The 12,671-nt window shown below is 48.9% G+C and overlaps 1 protein-coding gene across 2 annotated transcripts in view; it reads right to left on the bottom strand.

The window, feature by feature from the left end:
* The window catches only part of DENND1C (DENN domain containing 1C), a 652,034-nt gene that overhangs the window by 165,766 nt on the left and 473,597 nt on the right, over nucleotides 1–12,671 (bottom strand). For both annotated transcript variants that reach the window (XM_069604349.1, XM_069604348.1), the window contains exons 12-14: nucleotides 9,175–9,220; nucleotides 8,660–8,761; nucleotides 163–288 (exon numbers count right to left, since the gene is read on the bottom strand). In XM_069604349.1, the coding sequence (XP_069460450.1) occupies nucleotides 163–288; nucleotides 8,660–8,761; nucleotides 9,175–9,220 (274 nt within the window). The remainder of the gene's footprint in view (nucleotides 1–162; nucleotides 289–8,659; nucleotides 8,762–9,174; nucleotides 9,221–12,671) is intronic.

Genomic DNA, 12,671 nt, shown 5'->3' with positions numbered 1-12,671 from the left:
GGAATAAGGGCAGAGGAGAGAGGGATAAGGTGCCAGAAACGAGAGGGGGAGGAGATAATAGGGGCCAGGCTTGGGGGCAGGGGAGAGATGGGTAAAACCGAGAAAAGGCTAGACAGGGGGTGAAAGACAGCAAGAGACAGAGGGACAAGGCTCCAGACTTACCGGAGTGCAGACCAAGGCCTCCCTGTAGGACCCAAACAGCAGCGCCTGCGCCCTGAGGAAGGCTCGCGCCACCCCGTCCCCAGTGACCGCCGACTGCTTCTTCAGCCGCAGCTTCAGCAAGGAAATCTAAGTGGGGGAAAAGAGACATGTGCTGTCACAGAGAGTGCAGGAATCAGGGTCAAAGACACAGGAGTAGAGACATGCGAGGCCATCTCAAGTGGGGGCAGAGGGCCTGGAATCAGAGCCAGAGACATGCTATCAGAGGGGCCTGCATTGTACATGAGAGTGCGGGGTTCAGGGCGAGAGACAGGCGAGAAGAGACCTTCCAGGCCATCTCAAATGGGTGCAGAGGGGCCTGCAATGTACATGAGAGTGCAGGATTCAGGGCCAGAGACAGGCGAGAAGAGACCTTCCAGGCCATCTCAGATGGGTGCAGAGGGCCTGCGTTGTACCTGAGAGTGCAGGAATCAGAGGCAGAGACAGACTAGCAGAGACATTACGGGCCATCTCAGATGGGGGCAGAGGGGCCCGTGCTCTACCTGAGAGTGCAGGAATCATGACCAGAGACAGCCGAACAGAGGCAGTACTAGACGCCTTAGAGCGGAGCAGATAGCCTGCACTGTCACAAAACATCTCATCATGGTCTGTGCGGCATCACACCAGCGGCAATCCTCTTGACATGTCCCTGCCATTTCCAAGGGTGCACGTGCAGCCTATCACACACACGTGTACAAGCAACATGTGGCACTTCCCACCTAGGAAGCTTGCTGGCAGAACCTAGCAGGGCATGCTGTGTGCTGTCTGGGTACCAGTTCAGGAGCTGCTGGGCAGGGCCTCTGAGTCCGGTATCTCCCTCTGTTCCCTGGGAGACGTTTAGGAGATGGATCTTGCTTCCCTCTTGGAACTCCTGGCCATTTCCATCTTAACAGTTTCTGGGGCCCGGGGCACAGACAGCCTTGGGGCCCCCTCGGAAATCCATGTCCTACACCGACCCCCCTCAAAATCCTTGTTGCCCCCCGAAAACCCATGCCCCTCCTTATCTAAAAGATGAAGGGACTACATACCTCGAGTCATATTCAACAGATACTCTTCTAAGCTTTAAATGGATTATCTAGTTAATAAAATATAAACATCACACATTTCTGAGAGTCAGGTGTTGCACACGCTCAGCGATGGTGAACATCACACAGATTCAGGAAGTTGCAAATGCGCAGGAACAAAAAGGAAGCACTATGCAGAGTTGGAAAGAAAAACACCCTAGAATCAAGAATGATGAGCAGTGGCTCCAGGGCGAGCATCAACAATTCCATCGGAGTCACCAACTGCTCCAGAATGAATAGCAACAGTTAAGCACCTGCCATGGTAAATGGTCAGTGCATTGAGACGTTCGACAGCAGTTTCTTGTTTGGGTAAACCAACAATTATTACCCAAATCTTGAACTAAAAACCCTCTTCTTCTCTCTAATCCTGCATTATAAGCCTCTGAGTCGCCTGCCTTAATAATTAACAATAGTTGGGACTCTCTGTAGAACTCCTTGTTCCCCACAGATGACCATGACCTCAGGTGAAGTTCAGTAACTTCTTTATTTAGTTCCAGTACATTATGATGGTCATATAATGTCAGGTACATCTGGGTTCAGGGCAACATACACCTGCATCCTCCCAGGTAGGCTTACATCTCCCAACTGACCACATAGAACCCCAGTCACACATAAACATTCTAACCCTTAACACTCCATTGTCAATCAATACACTGACCAAAGGTTCCATTAGGATGCAGGATAATACCAAATCCCTACATATCTCCCTTCCTTAGGGACATAAAAACACAAGTAGATAACTTAACCATAATGGCTAATAACAACACGCACACAAACAACCCCACGTTCAAAGCACTTGCCTCATCACTCCTAACTGAGAACATTCTGCTAGTCTCATTACATATTCCAAAATAGTCCACACAGCCGTGGGACACAATTACAATCAATGCCCCTTCCCCTTTCTACCAAGTGAGGAAAAGGCACCCAACTGCACAAACATCCTTACTAAAACTTTTACAAATAGAGGCACCCATACCTCTCTTCCTAAACTTGACTTCATCGTCCCACAAAAGAACACACACACATCTCCCTCACACCCAACAATGCAAACCGGTATGTACCTAAATACACACCACCTCCAACTAGACTGAGTATCCCAGATACCCGGGTAACTACTTCACTTCTTGTGACACCATTACCCCTAAATTGCCCATGTTGAAAGTATTCCTAAATACAATACAGCTCCTATTAGGGAAAACCACGCTTCATTCACACCAGCATCATACCAACATCAATGACTCTACTATAGTCTTTGCTGTATCATCATTAAACTCTGAATGGTTTCTAAACCAAACAACCAAACAAAAAACTTTGTTTGACACTTAGCACTTTAAACTTTAGCATTAAATAAGGTCTTAATACATCTGCATTACAAAAGTCCCACCTGTGGAAATAAAACATTAGTGCACATAACTATACTTCAGATTCCACATACCAAACTCTAGCAATGTTGTCAATGCAACCTATATTTCATTACATGTCCATCTGTGGAAGGAAAAGCGTGTTAGTTAAACATGACCGTACCACAATTTTTTGCCTTTGCATCATAACATTACCAAGTATTTGTTGACAGAGGTAACAGAGGCCACGACTTTTACACACCATCTGTGCACACCTATCAAACATGCTAACTACCACTTGCAAGATACCTCTCATACCAAAGTACCTACAACATAAATACCAAATAGCATTTCAGAAAACACTATTACTACGCATATCTCAATCTCTTTCTACTAATATGCAACTTTAACCTACTTAATAAAACCTCACATTTGGATCACTTAATCCCTTGGTTGACTAATTACAAACACCCTTGAGACCTAAATCCAATCTAAAAAACTATAAACTTTGTTCTCTGCTCTTAAGCTTCAACAACTTCCATGAAGTACCCCTATTACAGGACAACCTATCCCACAAGAAACTACACCTGACAACATACAGGTTCACGCTCTCATGCACTCACGCTGTCCAAATGCCATTCAGGCCTCACATGACAACAGATTCTGAATCAATAACTAATTATAACTACTTAACCAATTCAATGAAGGCAAGACCAAATTGCTTCCTTTACTTATGTTCGTGAAAGCATCATCTCTTAACTTAAAAGTACCTCTGTTATTCATTCCGGCAATTAAGATCATTCACAACTTAAGCTTTTTGAAAAAAAATTCCAACGGGCGGAAATGCAGCCTCCCGCAACAGAAATGGATTTACCAATCCATCTGCCACACTTCCTTTTGTAAATATCACCTCCCGAAGCGTTCCTTTCCTGGTATGTTCATAATGCTGCTTTTCATTGCTGCCAGCCGCCTGCTATAAAAATTGTACTCCCTTTGCCTCCTACCGCATCTCTCAGTTCTTAAGTAGGCTCCAAGCCCCTCAGGAACTACTGACAACATGCCCTCAAAGATCCTCATCACCTCATTTAAGTGATAGCTCCTACAGGCACCTCCTTAGCGCTGCTGCAAATGGGCCCTTGCCCCTCCAGGCACTACACATGTTGTCTTGGGCAATATTCTTTCATCTCTGCACATGGGCTCTAAGCCCCTAAGGTGCAGCCACGGGCTACAAGTCTCTTAGGTGCAGGTATGGGCTCCAAGCCCCCTCAAACGCTGGAATGGCCCCCCAGGACCCTCCTCTGCTCCAGGCGCTTTTCACATTCGCCACCAATCTTCTATTTAACATATAGGCGCAGCTTAGGTTCCCAACCTCTTCTATTGCTGCTGCCCCAACTCCAGGCCTCAAGCTGTACAACATAACTCCTCATTGTTTCTTTTCCCGGCGCAGCTTAGGCTCCAAGCCTCTCCTGTTGCTACTGCCTTGGGCTTATAGTCCTCAGTTGCACAGCATGCCTCCTCATTGCTTAATTTCCAGGCGCAGCTTAGGCTCCAAGCCTCTCCTGTTGCTACTGCCTTGGCTATATCCCTCAGCTGCCCAGAATGGCTTCCTCATAATTTCCAGGCGTAACTAGACCCCAGGCCTCTTCAAATTGCTACTGCCATGGGTACCATGCCCTCCATGCTGCAGCTAGTGGTCCCAGACCCCTTAAGCAATCAGTCTCTGGGCCCTCAGCCCCTCCTCAGTCTCTTGCTTTCCTCTTTCCCTGACCTGTCCTTCTAGTGACAGGCCAGCTGGCCCCTGGCTCTGGCGCAGCCCCTTACTTTCTGCCCCTGAGCTCCATGCGCTGGGCCCTTCTGCTCCTACGGTTTTAAGCGCTCGCCCTACCTGGGAGGTCTTCTTCTTGGGTTGGGGGGAGGTGTATGTGCCATCTTCAATGCTGTCCCCCCAGCACAGCCAGCATCCTCGTCGCCAATGTAGAACTCCTTGTTCCCCACAGATGACCATGACCTCAGGTGTAGTTCAGTAACTTCTTTATTTAGTTCCAGTACATTATGATGGTCATATAATGTCAGGTACATCTGGGTTCAGGGCAACATACACCTGCATCCTCCCAGGTAGGCTTACATCTCCCAACTGACCACATAGAACCCCAGTCACACATAAACATTCTAACCCTTAACACTCCATTGTCAATCAATACACTGACCAAAGGTTCCATTAGGATGCAGGATAATACCAAATCCCTACACTCTCCTTCGAATACTGCCTGTTTTGGGTTGCACGTGATTATGCACTGGCCGCGCTCTGAGAAGCGATGGATTTTGAATTGGGTGAGGAAGCGACCAGATGAAATAGCCTCCTCTTTTTGCAAGCCTTTTCAGTGCTGTGGAATTGTGATGAGGTTACCCTTGCATACGTTTCTTTTCAGCTTCACTCATCAACGTTCAGGCACTTTCCTGCACTGGGAAGGCGTGGCGGTGCAGGGCTCCAATCCCTGACTTGCCCGGAGCAGGCATGGCATTGTGAACTAAGCCGCAGGCTCTTCCAGCTGCAGCCAGCTGGGCTGAGTTCATGTGCTTTGTGCTGCCGCAAGAGCATGTCTAATCAGCTGCAGGTGAATATCGACTGCTCCCCTTCTCTACCTGGTCAATGGCTTCGTGACTGGCATTGAAGGACGTGTGAAGCAGGGTGTATGCCGAGTGGCATATTGTGCTGGGCCACATCAAAAGCTGAGGCACTGCGCCTGCCAAATATTAGGCAGACGTTAGAATGTTAGATATTACAGCTGCCTAGCAGGCCCAATTCAGAAAAAAGTACCCAAGCAAACTGTAAAAGCAGAATTAATGCAGGTTTTGCCTGTAACCCACCCATTGATTTTGTTGACTGCACACGTCACTTTGCACATGCTGTTTTCTCGGGATTTATATTTTGCTTTCCTTTCTGGGAGATCAACAGTGTCAAAACGTTTTCTCCACCCCCCAATTTGTATTGACCTCAGAGCCGTTAAAGATGCTCTTGCTTAGAGCTGCCAAATGCATCTCTCGCCACCCTTTGCTATGTGCACGGGACAGCACTTTAGGGAAATGTGTGTCACTGGGATGGAGGTCATGAAAGTGTAAAAGTAGACTTCACACAAGCTGCAGTGACACATGCTTCTTTGCTAATTGTGATGGCTTACAATAGAATGAAAACAAATAAACTCAATTACTAAATGAAAACCTTTTTTTAAGCCACCAGTTGAGTTGCATTATGTGTTTAGTTTTATTTGTGAGAACTGGGGACGCTGACCCAAGACATATGAACCAACTTCTCAAATACCACCACAGCTGCAACACCAGTCCCATCTGAACCAACTCCACTATAGCCGCAGCAGCGCCATGAGCCACTCCAATAGCCACAGCAGCGCTACCAGAAACAAGACTGCAGGCGCTTTAGCAACAGACCAAGTTGCAGTAGGCTGTGCAAGCCTTCTCTGCTCTGCACTACAGCACATCCGGACACACTACAGAAATAGTCAGTCTCTGAGTCAGGGTCGGACTGGGTCATAAAATGGTCTCGGGCACCAATGAAAAAGTGGCCCTCCGTTGCAAATGGCTATTCATTATTTTTGTGACACTGTTTGAATAGTAACCAATGGGAAGTGTTTTGAAAATGTGATGCAATTTGTGTGTTTTAAATAATATTTATTCAGAAACACATCTCAAAACTACTAGCCGCAGAGTTAATTACCTCAATTAAACTGGACCAAATTGGCCGAAAAAGTGTCCCACTTTGACCAAAAAAACAGGCCCACCCAAGCATGTTGTGCTTTTGGTTCGGCCATGGGCCTATTGCGCTATAGGCCAGTCTGAGCCTGACCAAACTCTGCACAATGAGGTTGGTTATTACTCCAGCAACTCCTTTCTGTCTGGCTGCGCTGTCCATCTCTGCTGTTTTCCCCATCCTGGAAATCCCTGCTTATGCACTCCTCCACCCCGTACGACCCTGCAGTCTCTCCTTGCAGCTTCAGAAAACAGAAGGCTTAGAACGCTGAGGACTCGGAGTGAATCCTGGAGTGCATGTTGTAACCCCCCTCCCCCCCCACCAACACGTACTGGGCTGCAGAGCAATCGGGGTGGAATTTCAACTATTTGCAATTTCGGAAATATTTACCCTTTAATAATTGGGAGACATGACGGTGGGGGCAGGGCAGCTTAAAAGTGGGGTTGGAAATGAATTGGGCATCTTGCAAAGGGTAGCCAACTTTACCAAAAAACGTTTAAGGCACAGCGGGGGCAGCCGTTGTGCCTCTGAGTGCTGTGTCCTCCCAGAGTGCTCGCAGATTGCCAAAAATCTTCTTAGCTTGTCACCCTGCTAGCTGGGGACGCTGGGCTCTCAGTCATAAAGACAGGGGACACCTTTAAGGATGGGAGAGGGTTCTTAAACCCACAGCACATGCCTCTCAGCTACCTCATGAGTCTCCCCTACAAGTGCAGGACATGTGGCAGGGGCCCCCCTCCAAAGAATCCAGGATGGGGGCCCGGGGCACGAGCCCCGTTTGCCCTCCCATAAAGACGTCACTGCTCCTGGCCTTCCTTCAGAAGCTGTAAGGCAGATTGTACCGTCAGCCAGGGTCTAAATGAGGCCTTCTTCTTACTCCTTTTCGATAGTCGTCGGATGATCTGCCAAAAGAGTGGCTCAACCCTCTTTTAAAGCCAAATAGGCCCCAGTGATTGGTGCAGGCTAAGCCTACCTTAATGAACCAATCCTGGTTCCCCACCAACAATCTTCTGTTATGCGTGAGGTCATATCCAGAGTGCTCTGCAACAGGAAATGTAAGGGGTGACAACATTAACTACTAAGTCCCACCCATCTTCCTGTCTATTGTGGATAAACGTGTCTCTCTGGTTAATTGAGCCCTGTGGCTCCTGATCAAAGCGCAGGTCTCCCTTGAGGTTTGTGGCGAGAACAGACTTTCTGGTTCCATCAATACACATACTTCTTCCTTCTGAAAGGGGGTCTCCCTGCAGGGGTTGCCTACTGTAAACAGTTGTCCCAGACATGCCATTCACTGCCCTTTATACAGAGGGGTGGGAGCTAGCTTCAAGTTGACACATTGCATACTATCAAAGAGGTGTTGGGGTTTCCTGTCCACTTTTGTCAGTTCTGTGATCAGGCCTATTGCAGGCCTGTTTCAATTAACTCTCCTCAGTATGCGCTGCCACCAGTTGAACTTAGGCAATTGAGAGGGTGGATACTTGGAGCCTTTGATATTTTAAATAGGCTGGCCATGGCCAGAGAAAGGGGTTGCCTTTTCCGTTCAGAGATGCTCTGATGTATCTTTGGCTGTCACATTCCAGCTAAATGTGACAGGGTGGACTATGTCTGTAGGCTGTGTCCCCCCAGAGTACACATGGCTATGTGTTTGTTGTGCGCTGTGCAGAGCAAAATGTGTGCAGATTAGCCCCACACATTTTCAGAGGTTGATCTCTCATTCATTTTATTTGCAAAACTTCAAATAAGCCCAGGTGGGCGCACACTCCCCGTGCGGGTGGTCGAATTCCTCACACCTCACCCAACCAAAATAAATGGAAGCTGGCTCCATCAGGTGCCAGCTCAAGGAAGTTTGTTCAAGACTCCCCCGTGCTAGCTCCCAGCACGGGGAGATTTTCTGTCCTGAGGACCGGGGCTAACCCATGCAACTCCCACATCTGTTTCATGAAACTGGGCACTAGACTGAATGCAGAAAGAGCCAGCCGCACATTTTGTGCAAAAGATGTCCACATTGGTATATACGTCCTGCAATTTACAGAAATGTTTTTGTTAGGGTCAGTATTGGCAGATTCCACCTTCTATTGCTGTCTTGCTGCGTCAATGTCACAGACATGCTTCACATGTGGAGGTGTGGGCATTCTCAAGAAGAGACACTTGAGGTGAGAGAGAGAGAGAGAGAGCGTTCCAGGGCTGAGAGAGTGGCACTCCGAGTGCAGGGGCACAGGGACAGCACTGGGGGGCCCAGTGCTGTGGGCGAGCTCCCATTGGCTAGCTGATTTCCAGGAGGGCGTGCAGCTACTCACCACATCAGCGGGAAGACTCTCCAGGTCCTGGAATGGCGTCTCAAGCGTGTTGGAATCCACATGTAATATCACAACGTCCTCCAGGGCTTTAGCCCTCACTCGCTGCAAGGAACGAAGGGGGATTAGTGACAGAGTCTACGTGCACGAACCCACAATACAGCAAACCCCACATGCATGACAAATGCGAACTGCACACAGTGTAAAGAAGCGGGTGGCACACGCCTCACAAAACACCCCATCATGCTCTGTGCAGCATCACACCAGCGGCAGTCCTCTTGGCATGCCCCTGCCATTTCCAGGGGTGCACAGCCAGCCTATCACACACACACACACACCTGTACAAGCAACAGGTGGGACTCTGTCCCCCTTCCACAAACACACACACAATATACCTGTGAAGCTCTGCATATACACAGGTGCCCCTTGTGGTTCTACACCTCTGCACCCCATACATCTCATGGCAGCAGAATGAGGGACCATGAGGAGTGCAGTGAGGGAATGAGGCCTTAACTCACCTCCATCAAGCTGGCGTGCACTCCCACAAGGTAGGGCATTGGAGCGCTGTTGACAAAGAGAGCAGAGGGTTAAGGGCCAGCCATGCAAGGGCAGATCAAGAGGAGCCATGGCAGATTCCCAGAGGCCTCTGGGAAAACAATAAGGCAACACGGTCAGCAACACCCACAAAGGCAGGAGGGTCACTTTCCACGTGACAGGCCAGACTGAGCCTGGGTGAGAAGGGGCCCTCTTGGCAGCACTCTGAACTAAACACAACCATAACTCTACAGCAGCACAAACCGCACATACTTCACAACACCACAACAACTAAACAAACCACACATAGCCTCGCCCAAAACCACATGGCGGCCATCAACCAGAAATCACACCTACGCTCAGTGAACAGTGTATGCACCGGAAGCTACCAACAGCTCTAATACACTAGTATAGTAGTGACCTCGGCGCTGTCCATATAGCTCCACTAGACTAGTAGAGTGGTGACCTTGGCGCTGCAGCAAAGGTTTAACATGTTAGTTAGTCTATATAGCTCTACTACACTAGTATAGTAGTGACCTTGGCGCTGTCCATATAGCTCCACTAGACTAGTAGAGTGGTGACCTCGGCGCTGTCCATATAGCTCCACTAGACTAGTAGAGTGGTGACCTCTGCGCTGCAGCAAAGGGTTGACATGTTAGTCCATATAGCTCCACTAGACTAGTAGAGTGGTGACCTCGGTGCTGTCCATATAGCTCCACTAGACTAGTAGAGTGGTGACCTCTGCGCTGCAGCAAAGGGTTGACATGTTAGTCCATATAGCTCCACTGGACTAGTAGAGTGATGACCTCAGTGTTGTCCATACAGCTCCACTAGACTAGTGGAGTGGTGACCTCAGCACTGCGGCAAAGGGTTGACATGTTAGTCCATATAGCTCCACTAGACTAGTGGAGTGGTGACCTCAGCACTGCGGCAAAGGGTTGACATGTTAGTCCATATAGCTCCACTAGACTAGTGGAGTGGTGACCTCAGCACTGCGGCAAAGGGTTGACATGTTAGTCCATATAGCTCCACTAGACTAGTAGAGTGGTGACCTCGGTGCTGTCCATATAGCTCCACTAGACTAGTAGAGTGGTGACCTCTGCGCTGCAGCAAAGGGTTAACATGTTAGTCCATATAGCTCCACTAGACTAGTGGAGTGGTGACCTCAGCACTGCGGCAAAGGGTTGACATGTTAGTCCATATAGCTCCACTGGACTAGTAGAGTGGTGACCTCGGTGCTGTCCATATAGCTCCACTAGACTAGTAGAGTGGTGACCTCTGCGCTGCAGCAAAGGGTTGACATGTTAGTCCATATAGCTCCACTGGACTAGTAGAGTGATGACCTCAGTGTTGTCCATACAGCTCCACTAGACTAGTGGAGTGGTGACCTCAGCACTGCGGCAAAGGGTTGACATGTTAGTCCATATAGCTCCACTAGACTAGTGGAGTGGTGACCTCAGCACTGCGGCAAAGGGTTGACATGTTAGTCCATATAGCTCCACTAGACTAGTGGAGTGGTGACCTCAGCACTGCGGCAAAGGGTTGACATGTTAGTCCATATAGCTCCACTAGACTAGTAGAGTGGTGACCTCGGTGCTGTCCATATAGCTCCACTAGACTAGTAGAGTGGTGACCTCTGCGCTGCAGCAAAGGGTTAACATGTTAGTCCATATAGCTCCACTAGACTAGTGGAGTGGTGACCTCAGCACTGCGGCAAAGGGTTGACATGTTAGTCCATATAGCTCCACTAGACTAGTAGAGTGGTGACCTCGGTGCTGTCCATATAGCTCCACTAGACTAGTAGAGTGGTGACCTCTGCGCTGCAGCAAAGGGTTGACATGTTAGTCCATATAGCTCCACTGGACTAGTAGAGTGATGACCTCAGTGTTGTCCATACAGCTCCACTAGACTAGTGGAGTGGTGACCTCAGCACTGCGGCAAAGGGTTGACATGTTAGTCCATATAGCTCCACTAGACTAGTGGAGTGGTGACCTCAGCACTGCGGCAAAGGGTTGACATGTTAGTCCATATAGCTCCACTAGACTAGTGGAGTGGTGACCTCAGCACTGCGGCAAAGGGTTGACATGTTAGTCCATATAGCTCCACTAGACTAGTAGAGTGGTGACCTCGGTGCTGTCCATATAGCTCCACTAGACTAGTAGAGTGGTGACCTCTGCGCTGCAGCAAAGGGTTAACATGTTAGTCCATATAGCTCCACTAGACTAGTGGAGTGGTGACCTCAGCACTGCGGCAAAGGGTTGACATGTTAGTCCATATAGCTCCACTAGACTAGTAGAGTGGTGACCTCGGTGCTGTCCATATAGCTCCACTAGACTAGTAGAGTGGTGACCTCTGCGCTGCAGCAAAGGGTTGACATGTTAGTCCATATAGCTCCACTAGACTAGTAGAGTGGTGACCTCGGTGCTGTCCATATAGCTCCACTAGACTAGTAGAGTGGTGACCTTGGCGCTGCAGCAAAGGGTTGACATGTTAGTCCATATAGCTCCACTAGACTAGTAGAGTGGTGACCTCGGTGCTGTCCATATAGCTCCACTAGACTAGTAGAGTGGTGACCTCTGCGCTGCAGCAAAGGGTTGACATGTTAGTCCATATAGATCCACTAGACTAGTAGAGTGGTGACCTCGGCACTGCAGCAAAGGTTTAACATGTTAGTTAGTCCATATAGCTCCACTAGACTAGTAGAGTGGTGACCTTGGCGCTGCGGCAAAGGGTTGACATGTTAGTCCATATAGATCCACTAGACTAGTAGAGTGGTGACCTTGGCGCTGCGGCGAAGGGTTGACATGTTAGTCCATATAGCTACACTAGACTAGTAGAGTGGTGAACCCAGCGCTGTCCATATAGCTCCACTAGACTAGTAGAGTGGTGACCTTGGCGCTGCGGCAAAGGGTTGACATGTTAGTCCATATAGCTCCACTAGACTAGTAGAGTGGTGACCCCAGCGCTGTCCATATAGCTCCACTAGACTAGTAGAGTGGTGACCTTGGCGCTGCGGCAAAGGGTTGACATGTTAGTCCATATAGCTCCACTAGACTAGTGGAGTGGTGACCTCAGCACTGCGGCAAAGGGTTGACATGTTAGTCCATATAGCTCCACTAGACTAGTGGAGTGGTGACCTCAGCACTGCGGCAAAGGGTTGACATGTTAGTCCATATAGCTCCACTAGACTAGTAGAGTGGTGACCTCGGTGCTGTCCATATAGCTCCACTAGACTAGTAGAGTGGTGACCTCTGCGCTGCAGCAAAGGGTTAACATGTTAGTCCATATAGCTCCACTAGACTAGTGGAGTGGTGACCTCAGCACTGCGGCAAAGGGTTGACATGTTAGTCCATATAGCTCCACTAGACTAGTAGAGTGGTGACCTCGGTGCTGTCCATATAGCTCCACTAGACTAGTAGAGTGGTGACCTCTGCGCTGCAGCAAAGGGTTGACATGTTAGTCCATATAGCTCCACTAGACT

Source organism: Ambystoma mexicanum, chromosome 3q, assembly GCF_040938575.1.
Source record: "Ambystoma mexicanum isolate Mex_15411 chromosome 3q, UKY_AmexF1_1, whole genome shotgun sequence".
Lineage (NCBI taxonomy): Eukaryota > Metazoa > Chordata > Amphibia > Caudata > Ambystomatidae > Ambystoma > Ambystoma mexicanum.
The sequence above is the reverse complement of the archived record's forward strand: the minus strand, read 5'-3'. Positions and strand labels throughout refer to the sequence as shown.